We start from the raw sequence: 16,580 nt of genomic DNA, 5'->3' as shown, positions 1-16,580 counted from the left end.
TATTCTTTGTCTTTAATAAATGTGTTGACCCTGTTTTTCCTTTGCAATGGAGACTCAGCCTCAAACCTCCATCATAGCTGCATAATCCCTCTTATTTTTCTCACCAGCTGTAAGGCTGCTTAGCTTGTGTTTCTGGACAGGAGAGATCTTTTTGTTGTAGCTGTGTATGCAGTACCTAAATGTGCTGCACATCACAGCTCAGCGTCTGGAAGCATTTGGAAGGGAAAAGTTTGAGTAATTACATACATCATTTACATAAATTATAGGCAGTTCTTGAAAATTGTCTCAAAGATTCCACGTGTGATTGTACGTAGAGCTCAGTGGAAAAATCATCTGAGCTGCACGAAACTTGCATCTGAATGTGGTCATTAACGTTTCTAGGCTTGGAAATTTTTTCCTAGGGCTTCCTGCTAATCCAGCTTAATAGTTACTGTTCCCTGTAGTTAAAGATCTAAAAGCAGAGATTTGAGGAGAAGTTAATGTAAGCTATGATTCAAAACATACCATTTGTGATGTATTTTGCATTACAGTATTAGAAGAAAGGATTGTGTGAGCTACCTCTTCACTCATTTGACAGAAGGCTTAGGAACGAGGACGCTGAAATATGTCCCATCTAGACCTTACTACTAGTTTACATAAATTCACATTTTCAAGGCTATCTTCATGAGAAAAAGAAAATTGTGCTTCAAAGAAAATTACACTTTGTAGTCTTGGAGGAGAGAGGAAGAACTTGGACAACCTATTTGCTCATTGAGTAAAAATTCAGGTAAAAAAATGTTCTCTAACAGTGTAATGATTAAGTGAAAGGCCAGATAAAATATATGTTTATAACTTTATTCTAACCACTGTTGGTCAGATATCAAAATTGTTGCTCTTGAGTATTTCAGCTTTACAGAAAGTCATCCTGACCCAGCATAGATGTAGCGTTTGGTTTTTGCTTTGGGGCTTTTGTTGTTTTTTGCTGGTTTCTGATCTAAAGGAGCCAGCAGTTTTAGGAAAACCTTTTTTTAACCACTGATGGTTGAGTTGTGCATTACCAGGATTTTTTTTTTTTTTTAAACTCAGCCAGTTTTAGAGCAAAAAGACTGAGGTGACGAGGATGAATGCAGGGGATCAGAAGCTAAGGTGCAAGGGAAAGTGAGAGATCAGACACAGTATCTACTGCTAAGAGAGATGAAAGTTGTGTGATGGACAAATGTGTAGAATATAAGCTCAGGAGAGTGGATTTTCAAACTGGCAAGCCTTTCTGCTTCTTTCATAACTTCTGCTTAGTAACTTATTTTTGCAGGCTACTGGGAGTGCTGTTTTCTGAATAGGTTATGTATTTGCCCAAAAGGAATGTTTCTTTGAAGCCATTCAGCTAATTGCAAGGGACTTTGAAATAAAAATGTGCTTTAATGGTCAGGGTATAAGAAATGTGTAACTTAAAAGTTGTTTTCCTTTTTGTACTGCTTATTTTACTTTCTTCCTCCGTATAATGTGCAGCTACATTTAACCTCCTTCATCCACTGGCTGTCTGGGGAAGCCAGAAGTGAGATACTTGGAATGTCATAGTTTCAACAGTTTTTTCTCCCTTTCTCTCCTACTTCTCTAAAGTGGACATTTATGGTGATTAATTGTGTTCCAGTAGTACACTAGGAAACCATGGTGTTGAGTATTATATAAAACATCATGACAGAAGATTCCCCTGTGTCCTGTTTATCCCTGGAAAAAAGTGAGGCACAAGAATACTGTGACTTGCTCAAGAAAAAAATGAGTCTTTTTCCAAGAGTTCAAAACTGCACTCATCTTTCCTGAGCATTCTTCATTTTTTTTTTTTTTTTTTAAATGAGTCTGCAAGGACATCCAAGTTCTTCCTGTCTGGTGCTAAAACTAATGCAAAGAAATATAATTATTTACTCCTACACACTTCTGTTTTTCAGGGTGTGTTCTTGTCCTGTTTAATATGAAACTACATGGAAAACAAATAAGAGAATCGAGCCTGTGAGTCATTTGAATTTTAGCAGTAAACCAGGAAGCTTTCTGAATTAAAATGCTGAGTTGAACTCTGTATTTCTGCATTTCCTTACCTAATATAAAGTGCATTAATTGTTGCATTCAGAGGAGTTTGATTTCCATTTCATCTAGGGAAATGAAAGGTACTGCATTAACAACCTATAGCAAACTAGTTTTAAAGTAATTTCAAATTTTGCAAAATGTGAGGCTGCTTAGAATTCTGCCACTCTGAGCAGTCAGTTGAAGAGCCTGGGATAACTCAAGCATGCATATGGAGTATGCCCAGTCTCAGGGAATCACATAATTCCTGACTGGCCCTACCTGTGCTCCAGCACTTAAGGATATTTACGTTTAGAGAACTGAGTTTCTTAAGGGTGACCATTCTTTCACTTACCAAGATTAAAGAATGTGAGTATATGTTGTTTTTCCTAGTGTTTTGATAGAGGCAAACCAAATAAAGGCATGCTGCAATGTCCCTGAATCTTCCTATGGAGTTTAAAGTTATTTTCTTTAGAAGGTGGATGTTGCCAGGAATGTTATAGTCATGATCATCTAAGGATGGAGGCAAGATGTGATACACAGTGAGACATTTAGACTGGTGAACAAAGATGTCACAGTGGCATGTGTGGTATGGCTGTGTGTTTGTCTGTATAAACTACCTACCAACTCTAATTAACTGAACTCCTGCACAGTTTTTTTAAGTTGTATTTAGCTTAAATGTGACAGCTTTTATTTCATACCTGAAGTATTGGTTGTTGGCCTGAAAGTTTGTGTGGTTTTGTTTGGATTGTGTGGAGTTTTGCTTGTTTGTTCCTCTCTTGTCTATAAATAAAAAGTATTCACATAAATAACATGAAGAGCTCCATAGCAGAATGCTCCTTTCAGTTTTTCCCATTCTATATCTATTTTAAATCCTCTGTTCACTGAAGGTGTAACTACCAAAGCTGGTTATGAAATAACTTTGAATCCTGTCCCCTTTTCTAGTGTTAAAGGTACTTGCTAAGCAAAAGATAGAAAAGAAGTAACGTGGAGTTTTCCGAAAGAAAGAGTGAGAAAACTATTTTACAAGTCCTAAAGCCACAGTAACCAAGGAGGCCACATCTTTCCAAGTGGCATCAATGCCACTTCAGCAGTCAGTGCCACATTTCAGTTTGTGTGCACATCTCTCAGAAAGTAAGTAGTGAGCCACCCTGGCTGAATGAAGGTTATATGATCCAGACGGCTCCTACACAATTTGGAAATCTGCTATTTTCAGTCACTAGAGTTTAATATTAATCTGCATTAGGAGCTACATAAACATAAACAAGCTGTCACGAGTGGCTGAGAGTATAGAAATACGTAAGAAAATACCTTTTAGCGAGCAAGTCCGGCAAAACAGTCAGTTGATCCTGAGCTCAAAAGGAAGTAATTCAGGAAGACAAGGTTGATTTACGAGGTGAGGTTATCTCATACAGCAGTCTTTGTAGCACCGGATATTGAAGAAACTTTATCTTGGACATGGTCTTAGCCAGAAATTAAGATGAGATCTTGCACTTGGGGTATTAAAATAAACTCGTGAGCAGCGGAAGTCAGCAGGATCAAAAGGAGTATTTTGAGTCTGAAAAGAGGTTAAGATAATATGAAATACTTCGGTAGTGAAAATTAGCGTTGCTTTAAAAAAAAAAGTTTAAAACCCTACTACTGAGCCTTGCAAAACTTCAGAAATTTCTAAGGATGGTTGGTTTTACATTGTTTAAAACAGTCAAAAAAAACCCCCACGCTCATTGTTCAGCAGAATTCAAGCCACACAATTTTTTGCAAATATCTGACAGAATGCTTTGTGTCATTAAAACAGAGGTTGAAGATAACCTGGTTAATATTATTTAAATTTTCCCCAAACTTTGCGTAGAGTTAAGCATTCACAAAATGAGAGCCAAAATATTGCCTTTGTTCAAAAACTGAGTGACATGGGGAATAACATTAGTATTAAATGATCAACTGGCATTTTGGTTAAAAGCTAATGTGGGTGCAGAAGGCATTTCAGGGTATTAGGACCCAGACTGTCAGTGTATTCATGAGTTGTGTTTCAGGCTACGTGCAAAATGAAACATTGGGTCCAAACATAGTTTGTAGTGTCTGAATCATGGTAGATAAATGACTGTAGCAGGCAAACTAACATTGATTAATGCAAAGTAGTGTGCATTCGAGAAGAACACTTGAATTCCTTACATGTTCATGCATCCCATTGGATCTGTGAGCTCAGGGGGAAAAAAAAAAGTTAGCAAATAATTTTCAAAGGCCCGGTGAAGGTTTTTGTTCCTTTCATAACTAAGATGTAAATTATGTTGAACACAGAGGTAAAATGAAGAATATAATAAGGAGATTATTATAATACCCTTGTGTTCATCAATTATGTAGTCTTCTAATGAACACTATATGGATCCAGTGAAGTATGAATGATCAAAAACCTAAAAAAACTCCATTAAGGTAAATAAAAGGGGGAAATGGGATGGCTTATGCCAGAGAGAACATGAAGACATCTGTACAACCTATTACATACACGAGGCAATGAATTGTAAATAAAAACTTTAAAAAGTAAAGGAGATAGTTTTCCACCTGACTAGTTCTTAAAGAAACAAAGGGATATTAAATGATACCAAGGTCTGAAATTCAGGACTGAGAAAAGAGAGTTTACTTTAGTGTGCATCTCATTGAAACACAAGGTATTAAGACAAAAAGGTTTAGAGATATTAGAATTTGTATTATTTATAATCCTTCCATAAGTGAGATATGTTTTTTACTGTGCTTAATGTTGTCGAGAAAATAATATTGGTACTGGAGGGCTGGCAGGAGGGAGGTGTTGTAATTTAGAGATCTTTTTGTAATTTAGAGAGCTAGCAAAGTTTTATGTGCCATTTTTATTGCTAACTTCTGGTGGGTTGTTCTTTGTGGGAGTTTTAAACCTGCCCACAGTCATATATTTTCCTAGATCTGGTTACATGATCTGTTTTGATCTAAGTTTCTTCTCAAAGGACTGCATCAGTTGTTCTTACATTGCTTAACACTGCTCTGTGTAGGGACTTCTGTGTAGCTGAGAAGTTAGTGACATCTCATGGCAACCGTGGAAAATTACAGGTGACTTGACAGAAAGGATTTGACCTTAACAAACATTGCAAATGTTTTCTAGGTCAAATTTCTTTTTTAATATGCTCGTATATCCCTTTCACATTTAATTCTCCAGTGCTCGTGATTTATCTAGAGACTAATGCAAGTATTTCTAAGCCTGAAATACTGGTATTTGTCAGTGAGCATCTGAAGCCCAAAAGTTGTAGTGCGTAGTATCTGTGTATTTGTCACCCAGAAAACAATTATATAACGTTATTGTCTCTCCTTTTTTTATTTGTTTTAGGTACAAAGTCAGCTACAGAGTATGCTAATGGTGGTTATGATATTGTGTCACCTGCTCCGTCAGTGTACTTGGGCACATTTCAAATTCTGCATCTCCTGGAAGATCTAAAGATGGCATTGGAAATGCTGGAGGATCCTCAGGAGAAAGAGGCATTGAGAAATCAAATTCCAGGGGCCACAGCAGTGTGTCTGCGGGAGTGGTTCGAAGAGAATCTGGTGAGTAGCTATTTGAGCTTTTCCATTTTGTTTGCAATGGAAACAATGGATTGGTTCAAGTGTTTTCATATTACTGCTTTATGTGCTGATTATCAGAGCAATGCAGATGAGAAGTTGATAAAATACCTTATTTTGTCCCTGGTGAGGGAAAGGATGGTAAAAATCAACTGCAACAAAAGTTGCCTTTTCCGTGGGTTATTTTTGGTTTGGTTTACTTTGGTTCATTCTTTGCTGGAGATAACAAATTTATGAATAGTTAGAAAACTTTTAATTTTTAAAGTATCAGTTTGGAATGCAGTGTCATTGTCTGTTGAAGGAACAAATTCAGACTGGATGATTCTCCTGTCCTTTCCCTTAACTCTTGGTATAACAAATCTCCAAACTATGTTGTCTACCAGGCAGAGGTGGTAAATCCAGGAACACTCTTGATTCTGCAGGTGAGACATTCATATTGGGATAGATGGGGAATAAACATTTGGCTGTACTGGGAAAGACTGAGGCTTACCAGGTGGGGAGCAGATCTTCAGACAGACCTCAAAAGAAGAGGGACATTGTGGATATAAAGGAATAGAAGCAGCAGGTCCTGCCACAACACCAAGCCTGACACTGCAGGTGAATGGTGGTGTTCCTCAGGTGTAAAAGCTACTTGTCACTGTCTCAACATCAGAAAACTTTTCTAGATGAATAGATTTTCTTCTGGTTTTGTCAATGGATGTGACCTTTTATGTAATTTGTCCTGTGGCTTATGTTTTAGTGTTTATCTTCTGCCGCAGCTGCCGTGTGTGAATTGCAACCTGATGTTGTTGGAAGTGTAGTTGCTTTTGTTTGAACTTGTCAGCTGCTGGTTTTTGGCATTCTTCACAGAGTGCAGGTCTGTGGCTGGAAAATCCTGTTTGGGTCCATATGAGAGAAAGGAATGAGAATTTGGTACCAGGTTTGAAAACAAAAGGCGTAGGCAATGTTTGATTTGGATTTATAGTTTTAGCTTTTGGATTTAGATATCCTTAGGGCCAGCTCTTACTGAATTCCTGCCTAAGCAGAAATGTTAATGTTTATTGAAGTCTTTACAATAGCTAAAAGATGTTTTTAGTGCATAAAAGACATAAATTTTCAGAGTTGTTCACAATAAAGATAGCCCTAGACCACCAAGTTGAAGAGTTTGAATCTGGTAATCTGGCTTTTGGTCTTCTGGTGTAGAAATATTAAGCTCACCTTGCAGCCCTGCAACGTAGGTAACCTTTGATGGTTTGACTTCTCATATTAACTATATATGTGTGTCTCTTCTGTTTCATGGGTAATCAGCCAAAACAGAAGCCACAGACTTCTGCCTTTTAGACTTGCAGTTTACTGATGTCCTAAAAGCCTTGTCTGCTGCATCAAGAGTAGTATTTGTTTGATAAAGCAACTGGGGAGTCTGGATTCAGGGGCAACAGAACAGGGGAAGTTGATGGCATAGAGTATCTCTAGTGCACTATGTTGAGATCACTGTTTTTAAAATATTTTGCCATGTTCCGTGTCAAGGGAGGGTAGGGCACAGCTGCTGTGTCTGTTATTTGAAAATGGATAGTAATCTGTGTATTTGTAGACCTTTCTCATATTTTTTTTAAGTGCAGATAATTTGTAAGCGTGCACATAACTTCCGTGACCTTTGAATTTGGGAGAGCTTTCTCCACTGGCAAGCTGCAGTTCCACTTGGAAATTGGGAAGAAATCTGGTAAAATTTGGGTCAGTTCAGTGAAATGGAATATGTGTTTCGTAGTTATGTCCCATACTGGAATTTCTTTCATTCCAGCCCAGAGCTATGAAACATGACACTTAATATGTGGATAAGGACAGTTGAGGTAGTAAGCTATAAAGAATGAGAACTCTCTGTCTCCATGAATCCATTCACATTGGAAGCCTCAAATGGAGTTTGGTAATCATTACTCTGTGAAATGCAGAAGTGGCATTAAGTAAACCTCACTCAGTTCCCATGGTTTAAACACATCAGGATGGAGACAGTTTGCTGATTTATTAAAAGCATAATTAACTAGAGATCAGGGAACTATATATTTAGGACGAACATCAGCAATACATTAGATAAACCATGATACTAGATGCTTAAGAAATGTTAAGGAACACCTACAAATTTCTAAATGCAGCCCTAAAACTAATTCCAAAAAGTTAAAATGCCACGGACATGCACACGCACATTCACAGTTACACATTTCCTCTCTCACAGCTGGTGTTGGTTACAAGCCTGAACAGCCTCCTCTGTGGATGTGGGTTCCCCTGTTTTACACACATCCCCTCACACACGTGGGTGCTTTAGCTTTTGTGTGTACTCGTGGACTACTGATGCCTTTGAGCTTTTTTTTTTTTTAGAGCTATTGCAGGTTGGAGAGGGCCTTTTTTTTTTTTTGTGGATGATTAATTCCACATCTGTTTTCTTTGGAGGTCCATGGACCTTCCTTTGAAGCTGGAGGGCTGCTCTAGCATGTAACTGAATAGCTTTAGAGACTACAACAATTGCTGTGTTTCTAACATTTTGCATAAATAGGTGTCAAAAATATTCCCAGTTTATACTGGTTAGGCATGCAGTGGAAACTAAAGAGAAAAAAAGCAATCTGATGTTTATCTTAAAAGCATATAAGCATGCTTCATTCAAGAAGAGAGTGTTATTTTATGATTCTTCTTCACTTAAATGTGTAATTAAATATATTATTAAAAAAATTGTTGCAGCTGCCATTGTTAGTGAAGCATACAAATGATGTGCCTTATGGAAATAATTTGAGTATGTGTTTTGCTACTGCCCCATATTGCTTTTATGGGAAACCACAGAAAGGGAAGTCAGAAAGATGACTTGAGACTCATTCCTGCTGGATAGTATCAAACACCAGCATTTAACAGCATTTGGGTTTGAGCAGAATACGGAATTACTGATTAGTCAGGAAGTTTCTGTGATGATTATGGATGCTAGAGCTGATCTCACCTTCGTTCTGTTCCATAGCAGCAAACTATGGAATTTATCAGACATGAAATACCACCAAATTATGTTTGATGGTTTGATCAATTGGATTATTTACTTCTTTTAACCAATGGTAGCTGTTATGCTCTTTGGTCTGTCTCCTCTAGGTGTGAATACCAAATCTGTGGGAAAATTCAGATATTTGTTTTATACCTGATACTGCCCTGTTTACTTGCCCTTTTGAGAACATCTCCTTTATTCTTTTTCTTGAACCATTGGTGATTTATTTTTCTCTAAGGAAGAGGCACACCATTTGTGGAGCTAAAGGTGTGCTTTTTGGAAAGGCTCCTTTGATTGTTTCCGTGGTCTGGGATCTATGAACATATCAGGTTCCTGAGTTTGTAATATAACTGGGCACCATAACTGTGCTGTCACTGCTCTGAGGGAGACGAAACAGGTTTGACAAAATTAGCACTGAATTTAGAAAGGTTGTTACTGTGCACCATGGAATGAGGATTTTATAGTTTGCTGCAGTTGCACAAATCTTTTGACAAACCTAAATAAAAAATTATTAATTATAGGCTTTTAACTACTTAAGAATTGTATTAAAAAGTTCTGCCTCGAAGAGCATGTCTGAAGTGTTTTATATGGCTTTATGATTGTAAATTCTTTGGCCTTAAAAGCAGAACAAAAAGACCTGGGGATTAGCATGCAGAGTTCGTATAAAACAAACTTGTGGATGGTATCAATGCTTCTTGTTAAATATTTTAGTATTGCCAGTGACCACGTGACATATCACAAAGCAGGTAGTCATTTCAGCATTAAAAATTAATTGCTGCAGTAACAATTTGACTGCGTTTGGCTCTGTGAGCTACGAGAGAATATATTTGTTTACAGTTTCATAACTCTAAATGGACTTCTACGCTGTTTAATTCTGGTTTTTTATTCCATACATCTTTATGGAACTCTTTTTTGAGTAAAGAGGAACACTACTGTTCTTATAATGGTCCTTGAGCATGAGTGAAGGACTCATTTTCAGGATTACAGAACACAATCTTCCTCCTAGTGGAACATCTGTGTTTAAAGCACCATTTCATGATGTAGTTTTATTTACTGACCCTTAAAGTGTTGATTTTTGAAAACCCATTAGTATTTTCCTTGTTACGGGGTTGGTGGGGTTTTTTTGTTTCTTGGAAGCCTAAGTCTGAAAATCTTTCTAAATATTCTAAATTTGAGGAAACAGAAAGGGAGAGAAGAGCATAGGAGATAGCAGAGGAATGTGTGTTAGATGCATTTTTAAATATAATGTGATTTGCCTTGTGATATATGTTGTGCCTTGTTTCTTTTCATGATCTGTTTTATTGGTAAAACCAGACTTTTTAGCAGAAACAGAATAAATTCCTTAGAGTCTTGACTGCTATTTGGTCATGATTAAAGTTCATAAGAGATTGTTTACACTATGTGTTAAAATGAAGGGATTTTTTTTCTCCAATGTGTTCACAGGGACTTGGATTAAAAGAGTAAACCCCAGTTCAGAATTCTGACTTGGTGGAGTTTGTGAAGTTTTGAACTTACTTCAAAGTTTTATTTTAAGCATGTGTTGAAGTGCTCTGCTGAAACATAATCACTGGTCTCTCTATTTCACTTTTGTCTGAGATTCATTTCACAGAGTTATCTGTCCAGAGCAGAGGCAGAAAACAACTGCACTTTGGGGCACTTCCATATACTTGAAAACGTGCTTTTATAAAAGTATCAATAGCATTTTTCAGCAACAGCTGAGTGGGAATCTTAGCCATGCCAATTAAAGCCAGTATATTTGTCTGCTGGTAGATTTGACTGTGGAACTCAACTGTTGAGAGCCATGATGGAACTATATATAGCTGAATCTTCCCGTTGCCAAGTGGTATTAACACATGTTAAATTGAAAATGGAGCAGTAGAGCCTGCTTGGGATAGTGTAGAAAAGCTGTCATTCTGAAAGCATTCATGTTTATTTTTGCCAGCTCGAAACATTGGATGGGTTATGTTTTTCTGAGGAGGAGTCAGAGTTCAAAGCTGTATGATCCGGTCCTCCAGCTCCTTTTCAATGAGTTGATGATGCAAGGCAGTCCTGAAGTGGAAGATTTGGTCGTCTCAGAGTTCCCCAAGCGTGTTAGAGCAATTCATGGTGCACGAGAAACAGCAGAGAAACGTCCCTCATACGTGCAGCTATTTCTGAATACCAGAGAGTGCCCTGGAGCTGGTGGAACAGGGGTGTACAGAGCTTGCATGGCATTTTTCTAAACCAGACCTAACATTTTCAGTGTTCTGTAGTTGTTTTGTCTGGGAGCCAACCAGACAAACCAGACACCTCTCCCTGTGCCTGCTCACTGCAGTAGCTCTCAGCAGAGGTAGGAAGCTTCTCTGTGTGAAGAACTGATAGAAGCTTAAAATAGCTTTGCAGCGAGCAGGGCTGATTTAGATCTCTTTCTTAAAATGAGATTAGGTTTTGGCTACTTCTTTCAACTTTGTAATGGTCAGTAATGTTTAACAGAGCCACCTTAAACTACAATGACCAGAAGTGCTCAAACAGAATCGTGTTATGGCCTTAGGCTTAGAGTACTCATGGAAGAAAGGTCGTATTCCTGTTCATCTTTCCTTTTGTGTCTGATGTAATATATGGTGTCCCTTTTTCATTTCACATTATGATCTGTCACTAGAATTTCCAGCTCTTTTGGCTTTTCACAGATTTAAATATTATGCACTGCATTAATTTAACAAACATTAATGCATAAATGTAAATAGTATGAAGTATCTACCTTTTGAAGTGGAGATAGAGGAAACATAGGAAAATGTTTTCCATAAAGTAATTAACAGAGGGACTGGTAAGAGAAATTATTTAATTAAGCAATGGTGCTGACAGATAACGATGGAAAGGTAATGGTCACGTAAAGAAGATGGGGACAAAATTTTCTTTTAAAAAGTCCCGTGTTGATTCAGGTATTACCTGAATGTTAGAGAAACAGCATAACATTTCCATATGTATTTCTATATATAAACTCTATTCAGATTACACAGAATTTGAGTAGGTTGATTTACCTCATTTTCTAAATTTTATGAGTTATGACAAACATGGCAATAACGTATCAACAACAAAATTATTTCATTCTCTCTTGGATTAGTGTGCTAATAACAGCAGTAAACAGACCTGTATTTAGTTAAAGTGTAGCTAAATATATTTTCAGGTTTTGTGATCTTTCAAAAACAGAAGCAAATTATGCTTCTTTTAGACACATAGTACATACATGTCGGCATGCTACTCTTCTTCATGAGTAGATCAGAAATGTGCTTTATTTTCCTAAATAATTAAATACTTAAGAAGAAATTTATGAATATTTGTATATTCCTTATCAGAAATAAGGACTTCTAAAGGTGTATCTGCAGCTTATTCTGTTTTGAGTCTTGTTACATTTTTTTTCTGTTCTGAAATTTAGAAGAGAAAATCTGATGTGTGTCATAGTGAGGAGAGGCAAAAATGTTACCTGCAATGTTGTTGATATATGTGCAAGTATTTGGTAAATATCCTGTTCCAAATGTTTCATATACTGACTTACTGCATGTTTAGTAGTTTCAGCAGTGCTTTGAAACCTTTCGGACTGGAAACTAAACCTGAATTATTGTAATGTGTTGTGTGGTAGGATGTAAATATATATCTTTAATTATTTTCTCTACGTATCAGTGCACTCTTGCATATAACAACTGGAGGAGGTGTTCACAGTGGTTTGGATGTTCTGCTAAGTAGAAGAAAATACCTTTTGCTTTTCATGTAAAAATATACTACTCAAGTTTCTTACAATCTACATTCTCTTCTCAATAAGCTTCATCCAAAAAGTCGTATTTCTTGTAGAACTTGGACTGAGAAAAGCATTTCAGCATATGACAAGGAATGTTTGAAACTGCCAAGAATGTGCAAATGTCTGTGAATGAATTAATAAACAGTAACTTCATCTAAGCATCAGTAATACATTCTTTGTGCAAGCCAAGGGAAGAGAGCTACTTATTGCTTGAGCAGTAGCCTGAAAGGACATGGTAGTGCTGGAGATACGTGATATCATACAGCCTGCAGATGGGAATGGCTCCAGAGATGTCAGCACCTGTTTGAAGTATTACCTCCCCCCTCCCCCAAATATGGAATAAGAATAAGGGTTAACCCTGCTGGCAGGGAACTAATGGCCATCTAAATCTGTTTAATTCTGAAATACAGATTTTAATCAAAGAATTAAGCCATTACGATTGAGTGTGTTTAGTGTATTTTATGCTGGGAAAGGATTATTTGTTCGTGTATCTACATAATGTTATTTGTTGTCTGTTTCCCAGGACATGGTTTATTTTTTTTTAAATTATCACAAGTAAAGCAAATTTGCTCATCCACAGAATGCAGTAATTTTTTTTCCTTTTGTTCCAAGAATTTCTTATTTCTCTTGTCACTTAGGCATTATTGTTAGTGATGATTAAGACTCTAAGACACATTTCATTTCTGGAAATAATTCATCTAGATTCCTGAAGCCATTGCTCACCATGAAACAGGAATTTCTTCCTCCATTGTTTTCTGCACAAATGGCCTGAGTTTCTTTATACACAAGTTTTCTCATATTTTCTCTCTCTTTCTTCAGTCTGAAACTCTCACATATTTCTGCAGCGTGGGAATGACATCTGTGAATTGGCATGCTGAAAAAAATCTTCCCTTTTAAAATCTGGTCCTAATCCTTTTGTTTCCAAACCAGCCCAAACACTAGGACTGGAAAAAACATGTAGGCAGAGTTGATGCTAATTCTTGGGAATGGGCAAATTTTTGTTGCATGTCCATCCTCAGCTGGACTCCCCTGATGAGGCTGGAAAGATTCATAGCTGGACATTGCATTTCTTGGCCTAAGAAGCCAAGTTTGTTTTCTTTTAGCGTTTTCAGAGCCTGATGGGTTTTGAAACCAAAATGATCTGTAAGTTACTGCTGAAAAGGCAGACAGGTGCTATGGTCCAGGGACTTGGACCTGTTAGAGGCTGAAGAACTGCTCTGATTCCTATTCCTTTGTCCTCTGATTTTCCAGGAAATTCAGTGGCAGTAGAACTCTATTGACTGTTTGCATTTGTGCTACTCTGAGAGATCACAAAAGCATGTATTTTATCACAAACTTAACTGAATAAAAAGTAAAATTGCTAAAACAACAATAATAAATATATTTTTATAATGTTCCTCAAGCCACAGTTGGATGGAAGAAAGAGGGACAGACAACTGTTTTTTTCTCAGCTCAGTGTTGGTGGAAGAGGGAGTACACCAGACAGTCAGATTGCCTTTTCCTCCACAATTCTAAGAGGATTTGTGGATGTTTTCTTCCCTCTTCAAAGGCCTGGAATGGAGGGACATGAGAAGCATAACTGAATGTTTAAAGCGTTCTAGTACTTTCAGTTTCAAAGCTCGTGCAGCATGTTTATTTACTATTTGAAACATTTAAAATCTCGTTTGAAGTATTTGACATGCTGACTAACAGAATACTGGGTCATTTAGCTGGGTGTTTTTTATAGGTTGTGTATCAGCAGACCTTCTTGTGACTAGCAGCTTTGGTGTTCTGCAAACTGAGTTTTTACTTCTATCAACACTGGCAGGAGTCAGCAGTTTTCTATGGAAGTAGAGAATTGGCAAAGAAATCCTAATGGGTTTTCATACAGGTTGTAGAGTATATAAACCTTGTTAACTTTAAACATTTTAGTGCTCAAAATTGCATTTGTATTGGAGACAACACTAAGAAAAATAATTTGTTGGGGAAGGGAGCAATAGCTGGATCACTCTCTGTGGGGTAACACTTGAAGGTGGTGGATTTTCAGTAGTAGTGTGGCATTTTTGCTTGTTTGATTTTTAACTCTCCACTGAACCAGAAGCTGGTGCTCAGTGAAGAACTGCACACAGACATGGATTTCCTGAAAATAAGAAAAACATACAGTGGTAACCTGATGAAGCAATCCTCAGGTTTCAACATATTTTCCTTATTTTCACGCTGCTCAGAGAGACTAACCTGCTTTTCTAGTGAAATGGAAGAGCATTCTAAGCAAATCTGGGGCAATTGATTTGCATTCAGTTGGTATCTGAAACTCGCAGGCCAAAGCTCAAGCAGGACGTAAAGTTCAGCGTGCAGGTGACAGGCTCAGAGTGAGCATGTGACTGTCTGGAATGTATGCTGTCAACATTCGTGGCTGATAAGATGCAGAAAATTCAGACACTTGCCTTTTAATCAGGAAGAATGACTAGCAGAAATCCTTTGCATGAAATCCAGCAGAAATGACAGGGCAGAAATAAGGTATGTTTGTCATTTTTAATGCTTTTGAAAGAAGAAATGGATACTAACCTAGCTGCAGATGGTACACTGAGGCACTAGTAAGTGGAGTAATATAGTTTTTTGTAGGTTTTATATGAAAAACAAAATCATTAGCTGATAATGCATGGTGGAGTGTTTTAAGAAAGGCGTTTCCTTCTTCCCTGAAATAAGAGTCTTAGAGCCCATGTTTTGAAACAGATGAAATGTGGAACTTGAGGCACCATAGTGGTGGTGCTATGGGATACACAATACTGTGAGATAAAGTTTGATGTATTTGCTGTTCTTTGTAATTAGATAACAAGTTTTCAGGGGAAAAAATGCCTTAAGCTGTTGGAAGTTCATTATTTAATGTCAAGAGAACCTCTGTTCAGTCTTCAGTTTGTCAGCCATGACAGAGGCTGTAGTGCATAGAGAAGTGTACTATATTAAGTATTAATTATTTTTTTTTTAAAAGGACCATTGACAATGTACTGAGACTTTTGCCAGACGGTGTAAACTATTCAAGAAATAGTTGCCCTCATCAACTTTAATATAGCATAAAAACAACCACATTCTATGCACACAGCAAGTCAAGTCCCCTTCTGATCTGCTTTTTGGAACTGACAGTTCTTTTATCTTATCACATTTACTGGTGATTTTAGATATCCTAGCACCTCTAGAAAACTCTTAGCACTAACTTTCTAAAAATTGTAATGTCTTCCTTGTCATGTGACTTTAAATAAGATAATAAATACACAAAGGAAACCGAAAGTCTAGGTTTATATTCTTCCCTCTTTGTGTTATGGAAGGTTCTCAAAGAGCTCCATCAGGTCCAAAGGATCGAGATGGCTGAAACAATAAAAACCCACATCTCTTGCAGAAACTTCATCACATGTCTGTGACTTCCCCAGCTTGGAATGTGGGTAGATGCCTAAGTGAGGCAGGTCCCAGTAAGAACAGCTTTTCAGGGTATTATACAGACTCAGACTTTGAGTCCTCTGTATCTATCATTGGTGTCATGGGCTACTTTGACACTGGCTCTTCCAAACTGCTGTTTTACTGCTTCTTAAATGCAGGGGTCAGTTTGGCTGTAGAATCTGAAGAAAATGAGGAAATAACTAAACGTTCTGAGATCATCACAAAAATTCCATGGAGACAACTGTGTTTAGGTCTCAACAGGCATTGCCCAAGCAGTTGTCCTTGTGTGTGTAACAATCAGTTTCCCAGTTCAAATCCAAAGCCACTCTTAAGCAGGGGGAGATACAACATTGAAAACTGGAGTTTACTGGGAAAAAATTATGAGTTATGAATAACTACTCTGTGAAGGCACTAGAGGACACCGCAGTAACAGGCAACACTTTTAAACTTCCCTTCTTGCCAGAGCATTGCGTTGCATATGCATTTATCTTGGTGTTGCAAGTTTGAAAAGTTGCCATGCTATGAGATTTCAGCTTCAGCAGGAACAGACAAATATCTTGGAAGGGTATCATCATCTTCAGTTAAGATGGAAAATCGCCTCTTTGGCAATAGCAGTATTTATGGGATCATTAACTTATTCACAGGATCGTCCTTGAATTCCTCCTCTTTTATAATATGTTTGGAGAGGACAGGCAAGTAATTCAAAGAACAGAGCTTATTTTTAGGTTTAGTCTGAGCCTGAAATAAATTGAGAAGGCTGAGTAGTGTTACAATAAACAGGGAGTAAAACAG

General features: G+C 37.4%; 1 protein-coding gene across 6 annotated transcripts in view; it reads left to right on the top strand.

The window, feature by feature from the left end:
* Positions 1-16,580, top strand: part of PPFIBP2 (PPFIA binding protein 2) — a 101,517-nt gene that overhangs the window by 26,925 nt on the left and 58,012 nt on the right. For all 6 annotated transcript variants that reach the window (XM_039384299.1, XM_039384300.1, XM_039384296.1 and 3 more), the window contains one exon: positions 5,384-5,598. In XM_039384299.1, coding sequence (XP_039240233.1) covers positions 5,384-5,598 — 215 coding nt within the window. The remainder of the gene's footprint in view (positions 1-5,383; positions 5,599-16,580) is intronic.

The sequence above is a fragment of the Pipra filicauda genome, unplaced genomic scaffold, assembly GCF_003945595.2.
Source record: "Pipra filicauda isolate LSUMZ 115617 unplaced genomic scaffold, ASM394559v2 scaffold345_size814242_pilon, whole genome shotgun sequence".
Lineage (NCBI taxonomy): Eukaryota > Metazoa > Chordata > Aves > Passeriformes > Pipridae > Pipra > Pipra filicauda.
Note: the sequence above shows the minus strand (reverse complement) of the source record. Positions and strands in the feature narration are given on the sequence as shown.